Consider the following 25,951-nt stretch of genomic DNA (forward strand, 5'->3'; position numbering starts at 1 on the left):
AGATTTAATTCTTTATGAAATGATCAAATGGTTGTTAGAATAACATTGTCTTTTTAAATATTATTCCTTTTCTTGCTGCATCAAGAAAGAAAATTATATATTTCTTAAATATTTATTTTTTAGTTGTAGTTGGATACAATATCTTTATTTTATTTATTTATTTTTATGTGGTGCTGAATTTCCAGACCCTGAAGATCAAGGTCTTGCACATGCTAGGTGAGTGCTCTACCACTGAGCCACAATCCCAGTCCCTACATATTTTTATATAAATTATAACAATATAAACAATTTTTCCTAGATTTATAGCATGAAAGAGATAAAAATAGAAGGTCATCTCTTTTGAGATATTTAGTAATGTTGCATAATGGAGCAGTTGAACTTTATTAAGTAATAGGACTGTATTAAAAATATGTCCAAATTTACTTTCTTTTAACACATATTCCTTGAATCCCTACATTGTTCCAGGAACTGTTCTAAAAACTATAGATCAACTGGTGAGCAAAGAAAGTTCATCCCTGTTTTCATAAAACTGAGTCTAAAGAGACAGATTGATAGACAAACAAATAGACCTACATACTAATTGCATGCATACATGACTATATTGTATATATTATATAGTATCAAGTGTACTTAAATAGATGCTACCCCCAAATATAGTACAGTAACAAAAATAGACATACAAATAGACCTACATACTAATTGCATGCATACATGACTATATTGTATATATTATATAGTATCAAGTATACTTAAATAGGTGATACCCCCCAAATCTAGTAGAGTAACAAAAAATGCATAAAAGTCTGATAAAGAAGAGAATTTTTTTATTCTCTGAATAATATTTGAACAAATATAACGTCTGCTGTGTCTCACTGTGACCTATACTCTGCAATTCTGAGGCTGAACAATCAACTACATCCTATGATGTCTAAGATCTCAACCAGGAGGAAAATCACTGTTTTTGTCATACTTTGACATGTAAGAAGTTGGTAATCTAAACATTTAAATCCTTAGTCAAGAAACAAGAAAACAGGACCAAATAATTTAAACCTTTTTCTGAACACTTTTCTGAATACTTCCAGAGGCAGCTCCACAACCTATTTTAATGACTGAGATCACAAATTTGAAATGATTGTTTGCTTTTTTTGTCTTGAAAATATATACATGCATACATACACACATTTATAGCATTTAACAACTCAGAAGGCATAATCTATCATGCACACATATCATAATTGTTATTTTTGTTTCACTGCAGTTGAATAAAAGCATTCCAAAATATATGTCATGATATAGTATTACATATTTATTGTTACTTTGCTTTAGAAACAATTGCATAGATAATTGTATACTGTAAAGCATATTTGGTATACAATTAACTAAATGTATGATGTAATCAATAAAATGATCAGTCACTAAAAACTGAGTAATAGCCATATATAAAAGAGTATAACATAGTAAGAAATGTATATTTTATATTTCATAATGAGCTTTTCCTATTTGATAATAGGCTACACTGGGTACAGAATTATTTTTAATAGGTTGAATATCCAAGTTATACAAATTTACTTAAAACATACAAGGATGAAAAAGAAAAAAAAACAGAATATATAAAAATTCTTGAGACCACACAGATAGAAGTTTGTCCAACAAAGATGCTAATGGAGTTTTGCATCTTATGGAAGTCAGGGCAATATACAGACCACTGGGTTTGGGTAGTTGCTGCATTTCAGAGTTGAAATCTATAGAAGAAAGGGGGAAGGGGAGAAATGAAGAATGAGACAAGAGTCTGCATAGTGCTTTTTCCTTCCAAGCACCTTCACACTTCTTGAACATGAGCACAGCTAGGCTGGCTGAAAAGGTGGTGACTAACTTTGAAGTCACAAGACAGACTATTGTATCAAAGCAGGATGGGGAGTGCAGTGCAGCAAAGCCCTGGAGTCCCGTCTGCCCTCTGAAAGCTCAGTCCCAGGCCGTGTGTACTTTTGGTCTCAATTGCCTCAAATAATCAATTTCTTATGTATCCTAATATATTATAAAAGGGAACGACAAAACTGATTAAGGTCGTAGCAGAATTCCACCTGGTTGCAAATCACAGAAAGCCCAGCTCACACTAGGTAAACAGTAAAGTGAATTATCTTTCATCAGAACTATAAGTCCAGAGGTCTTAACTCATGACTATGATTCAATGGCTCAATAATATCAGGAATCCAATTTCTTTCTGTTTTTGAACCTTGCCTTTGAACAGGATCAGCTTTCTTTGAAAGCTGGTTCCCAGTTTTTTTTACAAGGTGTTTGCCAGTTACTTACTGGGTCACAGGATTACTTGTCTACATATAAAAAGAGAGAAAAGCAGTAATTTTCCAGACACTTTCTCAGAAGAATGGAGGCTCTTCCTTTGCAGTTGCCTTTCACAATACAAACACACCAACCCCCACCCCTTACATATAGCTCCACCAGGATACAGTTGGCCTTCACATCTGTGGGTTCTGCCTCTGTGAATTCAACCAGCCACAGACAGAAAATTGCTTCTGACCTGAACATGAACAGATTTTTCCTTGTCACAACTATTTACATAGTTAAGAATCATCATGTTCGGTATAATAATTGATCTAGAGAAATTGTACTCAAAGTATAGGAAGGTTGTGCACAGATTATATGCAAACATTATGCCATTTTATATAAAGGATGTGAGCATCCATGATTTTGGTATCTGAGGGACTCTTGTAACCAATTTGCAAATAATTTTCTACCTATATGTTGACCAATGACTATGGTCAACAAAAAGAAATAGATTTAGTTAGTTCTGAGATATAGGCCTCTCTCTAACTCAAAGAGAGTCATCTTCTCCCAGAGTATTGATGGAGATATCCAATAAAACCTAAAGATTTGCAAGATGAAAAGCATTGAAAGTTGGTGAAGCCACTACAGCATATACTGCAAAGGGCTTTTGTAAGCTTCCTCATTTGCTGCTATAGTTCTAACAGCTGGATCCAAAGTTCTTTCCTAGTGATACAAAACTTTGATGGGCTGCAGTCATATTTTTCAACATTTATTGTTTATAACAATCACCTGAAGAGCTTTTTAAAAATGCAGAAGCCTGGGCTTCCACCCAAAATTCAAGCAAGTACATCTATAGCATTTTAATAAATACCCAGGGAGATTCTGTTTTGGGAGATGGGAGAGCTATATTTAGTTAAATCCTATGCATCAGTTACATGTCTTTGCTGTCTCTTTCCCTCCATTGTAGAAATTTCAGTACATCCTTCTAAATGCTGAATTTGTACAGCACAACATTTTTTTTAGATTGTTTATTTTTGTTTTGCTTTGTACCTGTGCTTTAGTTGCCTGAATTAAAGGAAGTCCCAGTGGTGTAGACTCAGGGTTTGTTTTTTCTTTTAATTGTTGATTTCATGACTTCTAAGCAGCAAATAGGAAGAGTTAAGAATCATTTGGGTAGTAAGACGATGTCTTCTGTGATTCTTGTTTCACTGAAATGTCATTATATGGGCCACTAGTGCCCACTTTGAGGTTTATTATTACTCTGGGGCTCTAGTTGCCACCTGTTAATTGTTCGAGAGGTTTTCATTCAGTATTATAGTTTACTGTCTTTGCCACACAGTTAAAGCTGAGAATTAATACCACTACTAACCCTTGGGAATGTATGTGGTTTTGAGACTGTGTGCATAATTTAATAGAATAAATAGTAGTAGTTAGTGACATGTTCATATTATAAGGAAGCATTATTAAGGACATGCTGTACAAAAATAGGACTCTGAAAACTTGTGTACCTGCTGACTCTAATCTTGTTAATTTGTTACAAAGATGCTTTCCAGTATTGCAAGCTCAACCATGACTTAGAACACTTCATGCTCTATAGGCTTTGGATTTAAAAGGATCTGATTGCTATAACTTCTATATGTTTATAATTGTCCTTATTTTGGGCTTGCTACCTCCTATCTAAGTATTCTTGCTTATATATCCACAGTGAAAAGTAAAGTTTTGGCATTTGTTACCTTCATTTCTTAGCTATTGTGTCCTGAGGGAGCTTTATTAATCAGTAGTCAGGATCTCACCTGCGTAGTTTTATATCTGAATTGTAAGAAATCTGGAGGAGTTTCCAAATATCTTTATTACTTGAAGAGAGTTCTTTCCTCAAGCCCTCCATCAGATTTTTGTTCTTTTGCTTATTTTCTCTTTCTTTTTGCTGTTTTGTTTATCAAACTAACATTATCAGGGGCTATGGTTGTAGCTCAGTGGTAGAGCGCTTGTCTTGCATGTGTAAGGCACTGATACTCAGCAGCACATTAAAAAAAATAATAATAAATGTATTGTGTCCATCTACAACTAAAAAAAATTAAAAACACAACAACAACAAAAAACTAACATTATCAGGGATTTGGCCAGTTTCCATCCTGAGGCAACACTTGTAAATAGCAGTACCCAAATCCTAATAAATTCTTTGTCATTTAGATTTCCCTGTTTAAGCATTCACAGAATCAGCACTGTTTTGGTGAGTTAGGCATAATGGTAAGAGTTTGATTTTAAAGTCAAACTGACATAATCTCAAATTCATTTTGACTGTTGACAAAGTTTTTGGTCACTCAAACTTTGTAACTTCCTCTATTAATTTGTGTCCCGTTGGTCATTGATTGCTTTGTGAAGTACATGAGTTCAAATTTTAAAGTGATCAATCGTAACTATAAGTTTATTAATTTTTTCCATTTTGAATCTCCAGACTTTTATAATGACCCATCTATTTCAGCACTTGTGCAAGCCTCTTTGGTATTTTCCTAAAAGGGAATTCCTGGAAGCTACCAATGACTTTCCTCTTCGAACATGTTATGATATATTTTGGACACGATAAAGCAGCAAAGAGCTTTTTAAATATTTATGTTCTCTACGCCATGTATGCCAACTGTGTTTGCTCTCTTTATTTCTTTATGTGCCAAGGAGACAAGCCAAACAGTGTGAGAGGAAAATACTGTCAGGACACAAAGTAAGCTTGTCTAGTGTGTGCTCTGTGCAGATGTAACCTTAATGGAAAAGACTGGAGACCGCTCCCTGGCTGCACAGGGATGCCTTGATTAACAAATCAGCTGGGAACAAAGTTCCTTTGTAAGCAAGTCAGCTAACCGATTTTTATTTTAAAACTTCATGAATCAAGTGAAATAGGAGTGGCTCATATCATGTAATTCAGCAGTAATATTCCAGGAAAGTGCGCTTGTGTCCAGAGCAGAAAGCCTTCCTCCTGGAGGATGGGTGGAAGTGGAAAGGTGAATAGGTGGGTTTTAGGCAACACTGCAAAGTTAAACTGTGTTTTTCACTCTAGCAATTGCCTTGCACCATCTCACACGTACATGCAGTGGAAGGTTATTGTCCTTGGAGTCCTGCTTCTCTCAAACATCTCTAGTTTGAAAACTGGAACCCAAATGATTCACTATTGAATGAGTTAGTTAATTTTACCTTATGTAGATATTATCTAGTAATGTCTCAATCTTGGTTACAAATTGGTACCATTTAAAGAGATTCAGACTTAATTAGTTTGAGGTAGACAACAGAATTTGGCATTCTGTCAACACCAGGGCTGTGAAACACTACTCTAGGATAAATTGTATACTCACATTGTGGCCTCTGCTTTTCTAAGATCCATATTTATCTGTGTGTGTGTGTGGGCTGCAGAACACATAAGTGAAAACCACCTAGGGTCAACCTTTAAAATATAATGTTCCTGTGTCCTTATCATGGAATCATCCTCACTGAATCTTAAAGTATGTGGTGTATGTGTGTGAATTCTTTTTTTGGTGCAGAGGGTTGGGGAGAAGAACAAAAGAGGATACAGAGGAGAAAGAGAAAAGGAGAGTATGTGTGCTAGAATCTGCATATTTAACAAAAAACCAAAGTGATTTTGACTCTCTCTCAGATAATACCTAATTTTTTGACCATTGACAATGTCTTTTAATTACTCTTTGCTAATAAAAAAAATTGATGATGGGCTGGGAAAGTGGCTCAAGTGGTAACGCGCTTGCCTAGCATGCACAGGGTGCTGGGTTCCATCCTCAGCATCACATAAAAACAAAATAAAGATGTTATTTCCACCAAAAACTGAAAAATACATATTAAAAAAAATTCTCTCTCTCAAAAAAAAATTGATGGTTGGGGGTACCACATACAATGTATATTTTAAACAACATTGTTTATGATTATACATGTATATTAACTAACATCAGTCTTGTTTTCAAAGAAAAATGAAAATAAATTTCAGACAACACAGTGGTCTTTTCTAATAAATATGTATATTAAAGAATAAGTGTGTATACATTTTAATTTGATACAGATACTCAGGAATCTGTCCTTAAATAATGAATGATTTATAATGTATGCAAAAAATTATAAGTCAGGGGATTATTTTTGAATATGTAAAACACATTTATGTTCAATCTCTTTTTCTCTCTTCCCCTTTTTTCCCTTACCTCAATTCTCTACCTGCCCCAACTTCACCTCTTTTCCTGTTAACATAGCATCAGATGAAGAAGAGCCAACTTCAGCAGGTAAAGTTCTTATGTTACAAATTAAAGGCCATTTTTTAATTTAATGACTTCAATAATATATACTTCAACCAAAATGGGCAAAGCATATTTACTTTTTTGTGTCTTGGACCCAGTATGCTGTGCCAGACAGAATGATGTTGATTAAAACTTCTGAATAAAAAGAAATAGATAAAAAAATAACTAATACAAAAAAATAAATAAAAATGGCACATCATTATTAAAGAATGAGAAAAATTGGAAAATGAAAACATTGAGATAAAACAGCAAAATAATATGAGGATGATAAAAATATCAAAAAAAGAAAAATGATAAAGTAAACATCCAGAAATGTAACCATCTATGATAGAATACTGCTATAGCAACTATGAGACCAGTATTAGGTATATATTCAGGTTTAAAAATAAAAAAGTTGTTCTTTCCTCAAATACTCATTTAAAATTTTAATTTTTACAATTATAATTTAAATTGAGAATTTTTGCATCCATGTTCTTTAGAGATCTTGGTCTGAAGTTTTATTTCTTAGATATATCTTTGCCTGGTTTTGGAATCAGGGTGATATTGGCCTAATAGAATGAGTTTGAAAGTGTTCCCTCTTTTTCTATTTCATGAAATAATTTGAGGAGTATTGGTTTTAGTTTTTCTTTAAAGGTCATATAGAACTCAGCTGTGTATCCATCTGGTCCTGTACTTTTCTTGGTTGGTAGGCTTCTGATGGTGTCTTCCAATATCCTTGCTTGAAATTGATCTATTTAAATTGTGTATATCATCCTAATTCAGTATGGGCAAATCATATGACTCTGGAAATTTGTGGATGCCTTCAGTATTTTTCTATTTTATTAGAGTACAAATTTTCAAAGTAGTTTCTAATTACCTTCTATATTTCTGTATTGTCTGTGGTGATGTTTCCTTTTTCATTGTGGATGTTAGTAATTTGAGTTTGCTTTCTCCTTTTTTTTTTTTGTTATCATGGCTATAGGTTTATCCACTTTATTATTTTTTTAAAGAACCAACTTTTTGTTTTGTCAATTTTTTCAATTGTTTCTTTTGTTTCAATTTCATGGATTTCAGCTCTAATTTTAAATATTTCCTGTCGTCTACGGCTTTTGGCTCTTAAAAGTTTTTTCTAGGGCTTTGAGATGTAATGTTAGTTCATTTATTTGTTGACTTTTTCTTCTTTTAAGGAATGAACTCCATGCAATGAGTTTTCCTCTTAATACTGCCTTCATAATGTCCCAGAGATTTTGAAATGTTGTATCAGTGTTCTAATTTATCTCTAAGAATTTTTTTAAAATCTGTTCTTTAATGTCTTTTGCAACCCATTGCTCATTCAATAGCATATTATCTAGTCTCCAGGTGTTGAAGTAGTTTTTATTTTTTATTTTATCATTGATTTCTAATTTCAATCCATTATGATGTTATAGAATGCAGAGTAGAATCTATTTTTTTTTTGTATTTGCTAAGAATTGCTTTGTGGCATAATATATGATCTATTTTAGAGAAGTGTTCCTGAGAATAAAGTGTGGTCACTTGTTGATGGATGAAATATTGTATGCATGTCAGTTAAGTCTATTATTGATTGTTTTATTGAATTCTATAGTTTCTTTAGATTAGAATAATAGCTAATAGTATCTTTAGATTAGGGTATAGCTAATCTATCAGCTTTTGTTTGGAAATTCTATCCAGTGGTGACAGAGGTGTGTTAAAGTCACTCAGAATTATTGTGTTGTGGTCTGTTTGACTCTTGAACTTGACAAGTTTTTGTTTTATGAATGTAGATGCTTCATTGTTTGGGGCATATATATTTATAATTGTTATGTCTTGTTGATGTATGGTTCCCTCAAGCAGTATGAAATGTCCCTCTTTATCCCTTTTGATTAATTTTGGTTTGAAGTCTACTTTATCTGATATGAGGATGGAAATCCCTGCTTGCTTCCACAGTCCATGTGAGTGGTATGATATTTCCCAACATTTCCTATGGATGTTTTTTCCTATGAAATTAGTCTCTTGTCGGCAGCCTATTGTTGGGTATATTTTTAAATCCAATCTGCCAGTCTATGTCTTTTGATTGGTAAGTTTAGGCCATTAATATTCAGGGTTATTATTGAGACATGATTTTTATCCAGCCATTCTTGTTTACTTTTGGTTTTTAACTGACTTGGTTCATCCTTTGATTAGTTTTTCCTTTAGTATAATACCTCCCTCTGCTGATTTTCATTGTTGGTTTTTCATTTCCTTCTCATAGAATATTTTGCTGAGGCTGTTCTGTAGTGCCAGCTTTCTAGCTGTAAATTCTTTTACTTTTGTTTATCATGGAAGGTTTTTATCTCATCATCAAATCTAAAGCTTAATTTTGTTGGATATAAGATTCTTGATTTTCATCCATTTTCTTTTCAAAGCTTGGTATAAGTTGTTCCAGTATCTTCTAGCTTTCAGGGTCTGGGCTGAAAAATCTGCAGATATCCTAATTGTTTTCCCCTCTATGTAATCTGATTCCTCTCTCTCATGGATTTTAAGGTTCTCTCCTTATTCTGTATGCTAGGCTTTTTCATTAAAATGTGCCTTGGTGTGAATCTGTTGTGATTTTGTGCATTTGGTGTCTTGTAAGCCTCTTGCACTTGGTTTTCCAATTCATTTGTCATGTTTGGAAATTTTTCTAATATTATTTCATTGAATAGATTGGTAATTCCTTTGGTTTGGAACTCTATGCCTTCCTCTATCCCAATAACTCTTAAATTTGGTCTTTTTATATTATCCCATATTTCTTGAATGTTCTGCTCATGATTTTCTTACTATCTTCACTGGGTGATCTACAATCTTTTTGAGATTATAAAATATGCTTTCATTGTCTGATGTCTTATCTTCCAAGTGGTCTAATCTGTTGGTGGTGCTTTCTGTTGAGCTTTTAATTTGGTTTATTGTTTTTTTCATTTCAAAGATTTCTGTTTTTTTTTGTTTTGTTTTGTTTTTCAGACCCTTCATCTCATTATTAAAGTAATAATTGGCTTCCTGTATTTGCTTATGTAGCTCTTTATCGAAATGATCTTTTGCTGCCTATATTTGTTCTCTTCTTTTAATTCACAGAACATTTTAATTATGTGCATCCTGAACTCCTGTGTCATTTCTTCTATTGTGCTAACCATGGATTCTAATAATGTAGTATCTTGATTTGTTTGAGGAACCTTTTTCCCTTGTTTGTTCATGCTGTTCGTGTGTCTTTCCTTCTAGCACTGAGGATATGCAGCGTTACTGTTTTTTATGCTTTAGACTTATAGGGTCCCTGCATGGTTGAAGACACTATACTGGCCAGCCAGTATTCCAAGCTGAGAATTGCCACAACTAAAGATTGTGACTATGGGGTTCCAAGATGGAGGCAGATGCTTTCAGCGATGGAGTGATAGGGGGATGGTGTTGTGCAGTGTGTTTAAAGATGCAGCTCAGACCCAGTGCAGGCTCCGCGTTTATTGACTGGGCCAACTCGGCCTGCCTTTGCTCCACACTGAGATTCATATTTTTTTTTAAGAGAGAGAGAGAGAGAGAGAGAGAGAGAGAGAGAGAGAGAGAAGGGAGAAGTATTTTCATGTGAAATGCTAGGTTTACAAGTTTGACATTAACAACTTTCACTTGAATATCTGATCTTCATTTTTTTTAAAGTGATCATATTAAGTTTAAATTTCAGTAAATAACATTCTTCAATGAAGCTAAATCAGTGGCTGCTTCTAAGCAGCACAAAAACAATTTTTATTTATCTTTTATTTCATTTTCCAAAACTTATTCTATGTTCTTTAAGAAATCAAGTAATTTATATTAGAAAATTGATTGCTAAAGCTAAAATAATCTATATAAAATATAATTTATTAACTATAAGGTATACTAAATGAAGCTTATTCCCAATTAAATTTTCAAAGTGTTCTTAACTTCTATGGTTTTATTAGTTTTACATCTTGAGAAATGTCATTTATTTATCAAATTGAGAAAATTATTATGACATTTAGAATAGGGCAAGAACAAGAAAATATTATTAAATGAAACCAAAATCAGTCTGAAAATGACACAGTGTAGATCTTGTAGATAAACAGTGTCTATAGTTAAAATTAACTTAACTACAATTTACTTGTTTATATCACCTCAAATTTAAAAAAAAAAAAAACACCTATTTTTTATTCTTATCTCTTGCTTGAGGGAAATTTTTAGTTAGTTAGTCTTTTTTTTTATATCAGGCAAGGGACTGAGTTTCAGTTTCCATAAAAAGTAGTCACTATTAATACTGGATTAACTTTTATAATAATGAAAAATATGTATGGAGAAAGTGGAATCTTTCAGACATAGGTAAAAGCTAAAACCTTTTATGTTCTATATTGTTTATATACTTAAACATACTTAGGTATGTTTCATATATATATGAAACATACTTAGGTATGTTTCATATATATATATATATATATATATATATATATATATATATATATAAATGATGAAATCATTTTATTATCAAATCAGCATTCTTTACTTCATATCATTACTACTTGTTGGAATGTAATAAGAACATCTATATTCTACCCTCATAGCAATTTTTCAGTACACTATTCAATATTATTGACTATTATCCTCAGACTGTATGTTAGAACTTTAGATTTATTCTTCTTATATAAGTGCGATTTCATACTCTGTGACATATCTCCCCATTTCTCAACTCCACACTCATACCCAATAATCACTGTTCTACTCTTTTTGAATTCAGCTTTTCAAATTAGATTCATTTGTGTTGATACAAGTGGCAGGATCCATTTTTTTAAGGCTGAATAATATTACATTACATTCTAATATATGCCATATATTTGCATATTCTGTAAGTTACTTCCCTATTTATCTGTGTATAGTCACTAAGTAGTTTCCATATGGTGGCTATTGTTAATAATGATAGTACAGATATTTCTATGTGTTTTTGAAAGTGATCTTATTAAGTTTAAATTTTATATAACCAGAGGAGGATCCATGGGTATAATAGTGTTACCTTTAATTTATTGAGGAAATTCTATACTGTTGCATATGGCTGCACGAGTTTGCATACCCATCAACAATGTGCAAGGGTTCCCTAGACACTTATCTTACACCATATTCAAAAAATCAATTTTAAATAAAGATTTAAATATAAGTTCTAAAACCATAAAACTCCTGGAAATAAAAAGAGCAAAAGCTAATTGACACTGACAATGATTTTGGGGGGTATTGCAATAAAAATCTCAGGCAATGAAAACAAAAATAAACAAGTAAGATTTTATCAAACTAAACAACTTCTGAATAGCAAAGAAAACAATAAACAAAATAAAAAGGCTACTGATTGGGACAAAATATTTATGAACCATATATCTGATACAAGGTTAACCTCTGTGTTACCTCTGTGAACCTGGGAAGGACCACATAAAGGAGGAAAAGTTTATTGTGTGCTTATGCTTTTAGAGATTTCATGATTGATGGACTCCATTGCTCTGGTCCTGAGGTGAGGCAGAATGTCATTATGGAAGGGTCTGGAAGCAAACAAGTAAGAAACTTGCTCAGCTCATGGCAGCCACGATGCAGAAAAGGAGAGACCAAGACATAAAAAGACAAAGAGAAAGGGGTTGGAACATGTATAATCCCCAAGGAAACCTCCCTAGTGACCCTTCTTCCTGTAGTCATGACCCACTTACCTGCGGTTACCACAGAGTAGTACATTAAAATTATTAATTCATCACATGGTGTAATCTACCAATGAGATTACAATTCTCCGTCTAGTAATTTTATGTCTGAACATTCCTTCCTTAACACATGAGTTTTGAGGGACATCTCATGTCCAAACTATGGACAATATCCAAAATATAAATAGGATTCTTCCAATGCAGTAACAATCAATCAATCAATAAAAAAAAAACAGTTAAAAAAAGTAAGCAAAGGATTTGTATAGAATCTCCTACAAAGAAGACAAGAAAATGGTCAACAGGCATATGAAAAAGTGCTAAGCATCACTAATCATTAAGGAAGTAAAAATTTAGACCACAGTGAAATATTATTTCACATCTTTTAGGATGGCTGTTGTTAAAAAGGTAAAATCTTTCTGGCAATCACAGCTGTATTAAACTATGAAACTATAAAAAGTGTACTAGTCTGCATATAATTATAATATTAAAATGTTAGTAATTTTCTAATATACAAAATTGTGTGTATGAATTTGATCCCAATGATTCATGATGGTAGAGGTCACCACCCAGATACAATAGTGTATAAAAGACTTCTTAGCCAGGCATGATGGCACATACCTGCAATCCCAGCAGCTCCGGAGGCTGAGGCATGAGGATTGTGAGTTCAAAGCCAGCCTCAGAAATTTAGCAGAGCTGTAAGCAATTTAGTGAGACATTGTTGCAAAAATAAATAATAAGGCTGGGAATGTGGCTCACTGGTTAAGTACCCCTGGTTCAATCCCCAGTGCCAGAAAACAAAAACACAAACAAAAACAAAAAAAGAAAGACTTCTTGTGAACTCTATGATATGCAAACAAATGGAGATAATTGTAATTGAGTATACCACTGTTTCAGAATTTTTAAACAGTTTCTTGTAAAGTTTTTAATAAATTTTTAATAATTTAAAGCACCAGTTTGGCCATTGAGGAAATACACCTAAGAACACTAATAATCTACACATTAAAAAAGATAATAGAATGCTGGCTAGCACTAGTAAAGATCTGATGCTGCAGTTGTTTGTAGGTTAGCAGATAAAAACCAGTAATAAAACAAGGTATATTCTGTACAGCTACAAACAGGACACAGTGATTAGATATTTTTCTCTAACTTTTGAAATATTCATTGTTACTCCTATAAAAATTATGACTTTTGTTTATGTTTTTTTCCCCTTAACTATGCTGCAGATTTCTTTTAGCTCTCATTCCCATTTTCTTGTGGAATTTAATTCTGCAAGGCCGACTATGTTCAATTATTCTACAACTCATGCATTTTGAAAAGGAATGATGTCTTACCCTATTATTTTCTAATGAATAAGAGTTGCTCTGCATTTTGATGTTAGTACTTTATTTCCTCGGGGTCTGAAATAGAGCTGTGCATCCTTATTCTTGTTTGTCTTACATTTGTTACAAATTTCCCTTCTCTTGTACAGAAATGCTTATTTTTCCCGTTTTGCATTGATCAATTTTGCTAATTATTTTATCAAGTATACTCTTGTTCATAATATATCTTATGTAGTCTTAAACATTAAAACTTAATACATAAAAAACACAAGTTTATTCCTACAATATCCAAAAAAGAAAAAATGAGTAGATCCTCAGTGTAATAGGGAAGAAATCATTACCCCTGAAGAGATGGCCTGGTTAGTTTTCTAAAACATGAATATAGTGATCAAATTAGTGTTTACTTTTCTTTTTTTTCTTTTTTACAAAACAAAACTTCCTTATTGATAGGTATCAGTGATATTGAACTGTAGGAAAAGGTGATTATAATTTAAATCCTTGTTTTGTCTACCTGGTGTTTTTCACATTTTTAACAAGATAAAATTTGTTGAACAACAAGATTGTGATACCAGTAGGGAATTTGGAAGATTGTATATTCTATATCTTTCTCTTTAGGCTTGAGAATGAAATAATCAAAGGAGGAAAAAATAGTGTCTTTATACTATGAAGATCTGTATGTGTCTTCACCTATATATCTCTGAACATATATGTAATTACATAATCTATTATAGTCCCTCAAGGTATAAAACCGAAGTAAACAGATTAAAATCTTATTTTTAAGTAAATTAGCTAAAGTCCCTCTTTGTACAGCTTGAAGTCATCATAAATTAAGTAGGATATATAAGTATCTAGAAATACATACATTCAAAAAGAGTTGTTATGTATTGTGACATAATTTTTGAGTTGCAAATATCAGAAACTTTGATCTTGGTTAAATAGTTAGGGTTTTAGTTGACTTGAAGAATTAAGAATGGATGACTCCATGATGATGATGAAAGTCTTATTTTTGTTTTACTTTCTCCTATTTTTTCTGTGCTGTGTTCTGTACTCTAAAGTTTATCTTTATATTAAAAGGCTTTCCTTGTGGCTATGATATATCTGACAACAGCTACTGAGGTTGTATGAATCCTTACCTAGTCCATAAGAGGGCAAATATTGCATGTGTTCTCTTGAATTCAAAGCAAAAGTCCTGAGACAATTCTGATGGGATAGGCTTAGCTTCCTCCTGCCACCCCTGAAGCAGAAAGTGAGTCAAGATTCTCCACTGAGAGATATTTGCCAAATTATATTATTATATTATGAGCATGTGTTAATATATAATAACAAATCCCACCATTATGTACAACAATAATACACCAATAAGGCAAAAAAAAATAGACCCTCTGCTGAAGCATGAGGTTTATGTCAGCTTTCATGAAGATCATGAACTATATTCACACTGAGGTGTGAATACATGAATAACATTGAGGGTACTCCTTTAGAACAGAAATGGGAAGTGCATGATAGGTCAATGCAACAACTAGCAAAGCCAACTGGAATTAACAGATGTATCACCTTTGTTGCTTCATGGTATATTCTATATATCTTCATAGATATTCTACACCTTGGCATGCTTTCCATGGCAGTTTATAAAATATCCTATGAGACTTTAGAAATCTGATTGCTGCCAAATAAATTTGGTGCACATCTCAGTATTATTAAAGTGTATATTCTTAGGTGCAGTGTTACACATTGTGACTCTTAAAATCCTACCTACTGTAATGTTTAGTCTTTCCTCAAGTTCATAAACACATTTTTCATCCTTGTCCAAGATCTTCATGTGCCTCATCAATACTGACCTGATCTTTCCCTTTTAATTTTAATGATTTGTTTTTACAGGATCTACCAAGTTTAAGTGTTCCTGTTTCCTAGATATGGTTGAATATAGCCCTCCTCTCTCACATTTCAATACCTGACTGTATCTTCTACACCTTTTCTAATAGTATTAGATAATGTTGGTCATTATCTAATACTATTAGATATTCACAGTCTATGTCAGGTTGTTGTTATTATTATTATATGAGAGATTTAAAAAGCTTTCAAGAAACTACAGCCGAAATATAACAATTTTATGTTTAAAATAGTAAAGAATGGTCATTCCAATTTAGTCAAATTTTTAAACCTGAAAGAAAAATAAGTAATAATCTTTGTGTGTGTGTGGGGGTGTGTGTATTCAATTCAACTTTATGAAACATATGTTATAGTGTAGAAAGATTGCCCCCAGAGATGTAAATTAAATATTTATTAAATATTTGTAGAAATTTCATGATAGTACATCGTTGATGATTAGACTTTGTGTTGTTTACCTCTAGAATACTAGGAGAAGGGCCAAAAATTAAACTTGCTTAAAGTTAAAATCAAGTATGAAAAGAATTAAAGTTTAAAATAATAATAATAAAGATGGTTTTATTAGTAGTTATAAAGGAATATTAATGGAAAAGTTTATAAAGGCAAAAGGAGAGCTTCTGAGATTTCTCTAGTTCTTCCAAGAAACAGAACCTATTATATGTGTGTGTGTGTATGCACTGATTGTGAGAGCTGATGAGTCTGAGATCTGTACGGCAGAGGAGCTGGAAACTCAGGCAGGACTTCTAAATTATAGTCTTGAACCAAAGTGTCTACTTTATTGGGGAATCTCAGCTTTTGAACTTATGGGTCTTCAACTAATTGAAGGAAGTCCACATCTAATTGTCCCATTTCATCTGTTTTACATGAAGTCAATTCAGTTTCTCTGGGGAAAAAAATTTTTAAAAAACTTGTTCTTATTCTAATGCGTTAAATTCTACCTTTCCCTTTCAAAGAGTTTTAAATATGATATTTTTTAATTGTAAAAGCTACAGAATTTTTCAGTTTTTTATGCATGTAGTATAAAATTATATGTAATAACATGAAGAAAATTTTATATATTTTAAATGCTTACCATATTACTATTGTAGTTTCTGGACCATGTAGACACTTTGGGAAAGAATGAAGCAGGGAATGGAAAAATTCCTTGATTGCCTTCATCCACATCACACACACATTTTAAAAATATACAGCCTCTTACACTGCTTCAGTCTTCTCTTAAAGTCCTCACCATGTCAGGATCTCAATGCCAAACTCATTAAGGTCTACTGCACATTCAGTCCTCTCCAGATCCTCTTAGGTCTATCTTCAAAATAAATGCAAAATATAATCCTTTCCTGCCATCATCTCTGCCCATACCCTAGTCTAAGACTCCATTCTCCTACACTTTTAGTACTACACAACTGACCTTGCTGTGCCCTTTGCATCTATTCAGTCTTTTCCAACAGAGCTGCCAAGGTGATATTTTTACAAGGCTGTGAGATTGCATGAATTTTCTGCCTCACGGCCTCCCCATCTTTCATCTATTCCTCCAGTAGATGTAAGGTGGACTATTATTTGCACCTTTTCTCCCTTAGTCTTTGACTTCATTTCCTCCTGTTGCTATGTGGCCCTTCCTTCTCTGTAAAATAAACACAAACACAAGTTCCAGGCATTCCCCTGCCTCAGGCCCTACTGAGCACTCAAATCCTTTGCCTTGTGGAATTCTCTGGCAGGTTTCTGCCTGCTACTTCTTCACATCCTTCATATTTTGACCAAAAAACACCTGTTCTTCTTCATGGCTAAAAATTTCAGACCATTATTTACCTTTCATTGCCCCCTTCCCTTATATTATGATATTAATGTTTATCTTTTAATGTCTGCACATAATGTTTATGTAGTTTATTTATTTCTGTTTAGGTTGAGTACACATGCCCCCCAATGGCTGGGATTTTTTTAATCTAGTTTATTAACTACTGGAGTCTCCACTGCTACAATAAGTGTTTGATACATAGCAGATCATGAACATTGCTGTATGGCTACATTAATGAATAAATTAAGCCATACTTATTTTATGCGGATTTTTCTTGTTAACCAAAGGGCCCATATCATTTTTTTCCATCTAGGAGAGTGGTATAAAGACAAGAATGATCATAGATATTTCCCAACTGAAGAAAGAAAGAAATAAAAGGCTAACACTGACTATTTGATAGAGTATTAAGGATTTTTTGAATTATTATTTGGATTCCTTGGCAGAAATAAAGGGGCCTTTAGTTTGATCTTCATCTTTCTACTTTTGTTGCCATAGAATAAAGTACTTTTTTGCTCAGTAACTCTTTCAGCTAACAATGCCAAAAATTTAGCCATTGATGGTAACTAATAGCTGGAAACCACAAAGGTGATTGTAAGAAGCCTCAGGCATGTTAGGTACACCATCTACTTAGTGCTGGCTTTAGAGTGTGAGCAGGGTCAGAGCAAGGACATAGCTCAGTGCAGAGCACCTGGCAGACTCCAAGAAGACAGACTTGAGGATCGACCAGGCTTCCTTAGCCTTAGGTCCAGGATTAATAATATAAAGGCTGGTACTTTTTAACAATATTTTATGATTTATTGCATTGTCTCTTTTTCAAGGTTACATGAATAGTCCATTTTTAAAAAAAAAATCCTTGATTAATACATTTAGGAATATATTTCAAAATAAAATAAAATGTACATAGGTAGCATATTCTCAGGGATATTATTTTTAAGGAAAATTACATTTATTCAAAGCAGTTATTCAAGTGTTAGAACTAAGTAACATTGGATATGCCATATCTATTCAGTTTTCTGCTTCACTAGAAATAAATTTAAATGAGGAAGAATCTGTTGATTGTTTTGAAAGTTTACTAGAAGCTCTTGAAAAAGAACAAACAATACAGTTCTCAATAACAAAAGTGAGGAATAAAAACCAAGGTACATTTTAGCCAATGGTTTGTGAGGCAGCTTGAAATGTTGTCCAGAGGATTTTGTGAAACCTACCTGAGACTGAAGCCCTCTGAGCCCCTTTTCTTTCAGGCCTTAGTGTATCAATGCCTTGGAAGGAATTGGGCAAGTGCTCAGCTGCTAAGAACAAAGCTAAAATAATATTGTCTGGAGAGTAAGGGAGTAAGGATTTTTTCAGAAACATTTGAACATTCCACATCTTTGCCTATGTAAACACAGGAGCTTTATACTAAGTCTTATTTATATGATTGTCAAGAAACCACTGAAAAATCAGATCCACGTTAAGTTCTTAAGGCATGATAAACCCTTAATCTGGTATTCTTTAGCCAGAATATTCAAACACTTTTGTCATATTTTAAGTTTTTTAGGAATTTATAGAGCAACAGATTGGAGAGTTTAGCATAGTCTGAAGTACCTCAAGTTTTCAGAATGTGATTTTTGTTTTTGTATCACCCAGTGAATGGTGTTCCTTGACCCTTGTGAAACTGGTAGAAGGTTAAGATTAAACTACTGACTCGTCTTAGTTTTTTTTTTTTTTTTAGTTTTTAAACTAATGTATTATAGTTATACATAATAGTGGGATTCATTTTGACATAATCATACCCATATGGAATATAATTTTTTCCATTTAGTTCTCAATATTTCCTGTTTCCTTCCTCTCCTCCCTGCCTTGCTGCCTTCCTCTACTCTACTGGTCATACTTCTATTTATTTATTTTTTTAAAACTGGTGTTTTATAGTTATACCTAAAGGCAAAATTCACTGTGTTATAGTCATATGTATAACTTAGCATAATTTGGTCAATTTCATTTTGAAGTTTCTCACTTTTCCCATTTCTCCTCCCACCCTTTAAATAAATAGAAGTTTACTAGAAACTCTTAAACCCCTTTTTGCTCTAGCTTTCACATACAAGAGAAAACATTTGACCCCTGACTTTCAGAGTCTGGTTTATTTTATTTAGTATGACAGTCTCCATTTCCATTCCTTTACCTGCACATGCTATAGTTTCATTCTTCTTTATGACTAAGTAAAAGTCTGTTGTGTATATATATATACCATATTTCCTTCTTCTTTGCTTTTTTATTTGTTCCTTTTAGAAGTACATGACAGTAGAGTAAGTTTTGATATATTATACATACTTGGAGTATAACTTATTCTGATTACGATCCCATTCTTGTGGTTGTACATGCTGTGAAATTCACTGTGGTGTATTCATATATTTTGTGCATAGGAAAGTTATGTTTGATTCATTCCACTGTCTTTCCTATTCCTTTCCACTTCCCTTCTCTTTATTCTCCTATACACCACTGTTTCTTAATCACTTCATTTTTGACAGGCAGATGGGCTAGTTCTGTCACCTGACTATGGTGAATTACACTGCTATAAACTTTAATGTACTTGTATCACTGTAGTACACTGATTTTAGTTCTTTGGGATAAATACCAAGAGTGGGATTGCTGAGTCATGTGTTGGTTCCATTCCCAGTCTTCTGAAGAATCTTCATACTGCTTTCAAAGTGGTTGTATTAATTTGCAGTCCCACCAAAAATGTATGAGTGTACCTTTCCCCCACATCCTTGCTAGAATTTATTGATACTTGTATTCTTGATGATTACCGTTTGAACTGGGATAAGATGAAATATCAGTATAGTTTTGATCTGCATTTTCTTGATTGCTAGGAATGTTGAACATTTTCTCTTGTATTTGTTAGCCATTTAAAATTTTATTCTTATTCTGAGAATGTGAAAATCAATAAAAATGAGTCCTTTAAATTATTCTTTAATTTCAGTACATGAAACCTTTGCCTAGTTTAAATGACCCTTCACATCCATGCTTCTTCTCCAGAGAGGCAGCACAGCCTCCTGTATGCCAGGTTGTATATGCTCTGTTCATTCTCCCCTCGAAGCTTCTGTTTATATTTGTCTAGAATGAGCTTTTCTTTTCCTTTCGGTTCTGCAGAATCTCTCAGTCCTTTCACACTTATCTCACATCCTACCCCTATCTGCTATAAACCACACTGATTTCTCACTTTCCAAAGTTTAACTTGTATAACTGTTAGGAATGTTTTCTGTGATAGTTAACAAAGATTAGCATGACTGGGAAAGGGTTCTGTTCTCTGTAAGATCACAGGATCTCTACTATTGCTTTCCAAGTAAATCATGTTTCTGTGAATACGAAAGAAGAATAGGACAGAGGTTAAGGGAAGCAATAGTTTCTTTGTCCAAAGGGGTTTGAGTTTCTTTATCACATACAATATGATTGGAATTGTTTCTCCACCTAGACTTGGAATTCATTCTTGACTGTGACTCATCCTTCCATTGCATTCCCAGCAATGTTGAGGACAGAATATGTATATATGTTTTGACCAACAGGCTAATATATGTAAAGTAAGATCATCTCTTGGCATCCTATAAGGTGAAAGAGAGAGACAGAGACTGAAGAGATAGGAAAGACAGTGAGAGGGAAAGGTAGTATATTTTCTTGAGTTGTACAAATTATATTCATGTTAGTCACATTCCTTGACTTATATCATCCCCTAAACCTTTTGACGTCTACTGATTTATTAGTTTTCTGAGGCTGCCCTTTACAACTTCTCTTTGGCATATTTGAATTGCCAGAATCACCACTCTTATACCGGGGACATTATTAAGTAAAATAAGGGTTACTTGAACACAGACTGTGACACTGAATCAGTTGATTTGATAATCAATAGTTACTAAGTGACTAATGGGTGGGTAGCATATATAGCATTGATACACAATGGAAAAATGAATGATTCACTTCCCAGCCTGAATGGAGCAATGTGGCACAAGATTCATGAGACTTCAGAACTGCATGCAATTTAAAATTTGTGAATTATTTCTAAAATTTTTCATTTAATATTTTTTATCTGCATTTGACTGAGGTAATTGAAACCAAGAAAGCAAATCTGCTGTTAAAGGAAGACTGTTGTACCACTGGGGTGGTTTAAAATAAATTTGTTTTCTCAGTTTTTGAGACCAGAGTTTCTGAAATCGAGGTGTCAAAGAGGCCATGTTCCCTTTGTAGTCTCTATAGAGACTTTCTTTATTCTTCCAGTTCATGGTGGCTACTGGCATTCCTTGGCTCCACTGCCTTGAAGCCAACACATCACTGCAACCTATACCGCTAGTTTCACATCACCTTCTCTTTTGTCAATATCTTTTACTGCCTCAGAAGGGTGCTTCTTATTGGATGTAAGGCTCATCTGTATAATTTTGGAACATCCCATCTCAACATCCTTAATTATATCTGAAACAAACATTTTTATAATAAGAACATTCATAGTTTCCAACATTTGGAGATGGGTATACTTTGTGAATAGGGGTGGGATGGGGTGGGGTGGGAGGTGGGGGGTCCATTCAAACTACTACAACAATAAAAGTAGATGTGCTAAGTAAACCTACAATGAATTAGGTTGGTATTTTCTGCATATGCAATTTTTAAGTAAATAAACATGTTAACGTGTATTGAAACATTCATAAGAATGGGTGAGATTATTTTTGTAACTTTCATGGTTTGCATTTCCTAGATGAAAATTAGTTATAAAATATAATGATGGAATCAATGGTTTACTCAATGAGGCATCACCGATTCCATACATAAAACCCAAAGAATATATAAATATTTAAATATTAAAAGGAGTAAACTGAAAAAAAAGCCTACAGTTATTTTCAGTGCCTTAACCAACACAATTTAATAATAATGAAGCAATCCTTTATTCAGTGACAACTGTATATTTTTAGAAGCGAGTCCTAGATAAAAAATTAGGCAGCGACTATGATAGTGTTTATATTACTTTAAACATATGCCTAGAAAACATCTGGCAAGGAAAACACAGAGATAAACAATGTTTTAAGCACATTATAAGCTAGCTCCTTTCTGTTTTATAAAGAAAAAAATTGAAGTTCACAAATTTATTCTTAACTATTTTAACATGATTTTATAACTATTTCATGTTTTATAGGTTCTTTAATTATAGATTCAGTCATTGCAAAACAATAAACACAGATCATCAGACTGCAGAAAAATAAAATAAGTGCATTTATTTTATCTAGTAATCTTAACTAGAGTGACAGAGTTGTAAAACATAAAACTAAACCCAATCTTACTTCCATTTCAATGTTATCAGTGGTGTATAAAATCAACTCAGTATAGCTTATCCATTTTGAATTGAAAACACATACTTTCCGTAGTACATGAGAACTGTTAATTGTTTAAATTCATTTTAACAATTGGGAGTGGAAGCTTAATTATGAATTTAATTACTATTGTTATTTTAAATTTTACTTTCAGGCTAATTTAAACACACTTTTTTTTGATAACTTAGTAAATTTCTTATGCTTTGAAAATCTCCTTTGAAGGACATGATGATAAAGGGCAAAGTATAACGTGCTTAGACACACGACTAACCTCTTTCCAAATTCAGATACAAGAGCCAAGTATCTCAATGCAATGTGAATATGACCCTTGGGAAATCATCATGTAGAGTAACTGGAGGGATAGAGGAGAAAATACCAATGGATTGCTGTGAAAAATATGTCAAGAAAACATTTTAATGGGATTTCTTCCACTTTATTTACCAGTGAACTGGATACTTAATAAATGCGTGTATTTCTATTGCTGAGTGTTACAACACTCCTAATTTCTCTACCCAGTGATTGATGGAAGTTGAGAATAACCTTACTGTTCACCACCTGTCATTAAACAGTCAAGTTCTTCCAGTAGACACAGCTTCTTTATACAATCTTAAATATTATAACTATTACACATTGTAAATTGCTCCTGTGAGGTTCTTTTAAAATAATATATATGAATTTATTGTTTTTCTTCTCCTTATAAGATTACCATCCATCGCTATTGAAATGTTTAAGCTACAAATATTGGAATATTTGTAGCTTAAACATGAAGCATTTGGGGACTGCTTAAGATTGTTTCTGAAAAAAAAAAAGTGATGTAGATAAGTACAAACATATATGCATGCCCCAATAGTTACTATTTTAATGATTAGGCCTGCTTATAGGACACACTGCATTTAAAAGCCACCCAAAAATAACACTTCACTTTTAATTGATGTATTTTTTTGAAAATTTGTATCAGGCCAATTAACTTATGCTCATAAATGGGCATAATAGAAAAGAGAATTTTAAGAACGATTTTGAGATCACTAATATGTTACTTCAAAGAAGAGCAGAAGACTCTTTGAAGGATGCTGATGTACAGTCATAAAGGACCTGCAGAATTTCCAAGTTAATTGGAACACAAGCAGAAGAGAGAAGGAGAAGTTATATGTAGAATAAGAAAGAAAATAAGTGGATAATGAGTAAGTCTGGGGGTTTAGTGGATGCAGGAAAATTTAAAAATATAATTGAAGAAAAGGGAAGAATTTTTTAATTACATATGAAGAAGAGGCTGAACATCAAAGACATGGAACTTGATTGTAAAAAATATATTATATTGATGCCTGAATTCTCTTTTATTTTTATGTACATTTTGATGAAAAAAAAGGACTTTCAGTAACATATAATCAGAGTAGACAGTGTTTAAAGTATTTTAATTTTAAAATGGTTGTGTTCTATATTGTTAGTTTCAAATGACAAGCAATGGAGTTTATTCTGTGGTGTATGTGAAAGTGAATTTGACTAACAGGACTCTATAAATGTGGAGTTTTTTTTTTTTGTAAACCATCACTTTCTAGTAAAACATTTAAAATAATTTTCATAATTTTGGTATTACAAAATTTTTAAAAATTCTGTAAATATTCTTCACTAAATTGAGGTTTTGTTTGAAGTCTGGTTTCTTTGGCTTTTTTAGAATAAATATATCAAAAATAAAAAACAAAGTGGAGAACTCTTTGAAACAGCAAATCAAAGCTATATTTTTAAATGATGAAAACATTGTATTCAAGAATTATTGTTTCTAAGCAAATGGCAAAAGCATTTATCACCAATTTTTAAAAAATTATCTATAAATGTTTACCCTTCTTACTTAAAATTCTGCCTTTCCTCTGAGAGAGTTTGTAAAAGAAAAAATGCAAATACTTTCTCTTAATTTATGTAAGAAGAGTGGAATTTTGTTTCCTTGGAGAAAAGTTGATATTTTTTTAAAGTAAAGAGCATTGTCTTATTACAAGTCTAAAAATGAGATGAGCCCTTGACCTAAAGTTCTTAACTGTCTCCTGAGAATACAGTACTTCCCTTATGCTATAGATTTTATAAAAGCCATTCACCTATATGACTTTTCAAATAAATTACCAGAGTGCATTCTAATTCAGGATTCCCTGAACATCACTTTAAACTTCATCCAATTCAGAGGTTCCCATGCATCTCATTAAGTGTTATGACCCACCAGACACATGTGCTGTTGGCATACCAAAATCAGCACTGAGATTCAAATTCCTTTTGAGAGCAATTTGTGGAATTAATTTACCTATTTTATTTAGTCCTGTTAAGGGGTTCATTCAACATCTGTTGGGTCATCTTTCCTAGAGGTCTTTTACCTAAAGAAATAATATATATATATATATATATATTCCTAGTGGTAGTATCTGTTTAATTCCCTAGATTTTAATTTAGGCAAACATGAGGTGTAATGCTCATAAACCACACATGTGAGATTTGTCCAGATTAATATTGTGCAAACTATTAATATACAATAAAAAGAGTCCTTCTCAGCTTTTGTGCCTCACAAATTAACCATTGAAAGGCAAAATCCAGTATTTTTTTTTTAATGTGGTGCTGAGATTCGAACCCAGAGCCTCGCACATGCTAGGTGAGCACTCTACCACTAAGCCACAACCCAGCCCTCAAAATCAAGTAATTTAAAGATGATGAATGTAGTTGGTTTTGTTTGCAGCATTCAACATGATCAACAATCCATGTCTTACTTACATTTTCTTTCCTTAGCTTAAGTGGCATTGTACTGTACCTTTGCTATTAAGAATGTCTCTTACACTTTGTTTCCCACTTACTTTGCTGCTTCTTGGATATTGTCTTATGGTCTCCTTGTTCCTCTTTGTGTAATTTATCTCAGGTTTCATTAACTCTTTTATGAATAGCACTCCCAAATCTAGGTAGCTAAACATCTTAGACTTTCAGCTCTTTCAGCAAGATGGTAAAAAATAAAATTGTTAGGGATACTATATGTAGAAGACCTACAAGAATTGTCAGTTCACAGTATATAGGAATCTACTTTCTCCTCTCTCCCTTCTATATTGCTGACCCTTCTCTTAAATTTTAAACTTCCATTTTCAGTCACAGCTACATATGTCTAATGGCCTCTATGCAAAAACTGAATATTCTTAACTTCTGCCTTTATACATTTCTTTTCTCAGTACATGGCATAACTAATAGCTATGTCAGGATAAAAATCCCAAGTCACCTTTTATTCTCTCTCTTCTTCAACCCTTACCTTCTATATTCATTTGGTTCTTGTTTCCAATACTGTCAAGTTCACTCTCCTTTGTGTACTCCCGACTGACATAGTATTAAACCTCTGTGCCTACACAAACTTTGCTTTACTTTTATAGTTTAAAAAATACAACAG

General features: G+C 32.9%; 1 protein-coding gene across 1 annotated transcript in view; it reads left to right on the forward strand.

Moving 5' to 3' along the window:
• LOC143390060 (EGF-like repeat and discoidin I-like domain-containing protein 3) overlaps nucleotides 1–25,951 on the forward strand; it is a 170,810-nt gene that overhangs the window by 17,054 nt on the left and 127,805 nt on the right. The window contains exon 3 of the mRNA XM_076842683.1: nucleotides 6,522–6,551. Within this exon, the coding sequence (XP_076698798.1) occupies nucleotides 6,522–6,551 (30 nt within the window). The remainder of the gene's footprint in view (nucleotides 1–6,521; nucleotides 6,552–25,951) is intronic.

This window comes from Callospermophilus lateralis, unplaced genomic scaffold (assembly GCF_048772815.1).
Source record: "Callospermophilus lateralis isolate mCalLat2 unplaced genomic scaffold, mCalLat2.hap1 Scaffold_147, whole genome shotgun sequence".
Lineage (NCBI taxonomy): Eukaryota > Metazoa > Chordata > Mammalia > Rodentia > Sciuridae > Callospermophilus > Callospermophilus lateralis.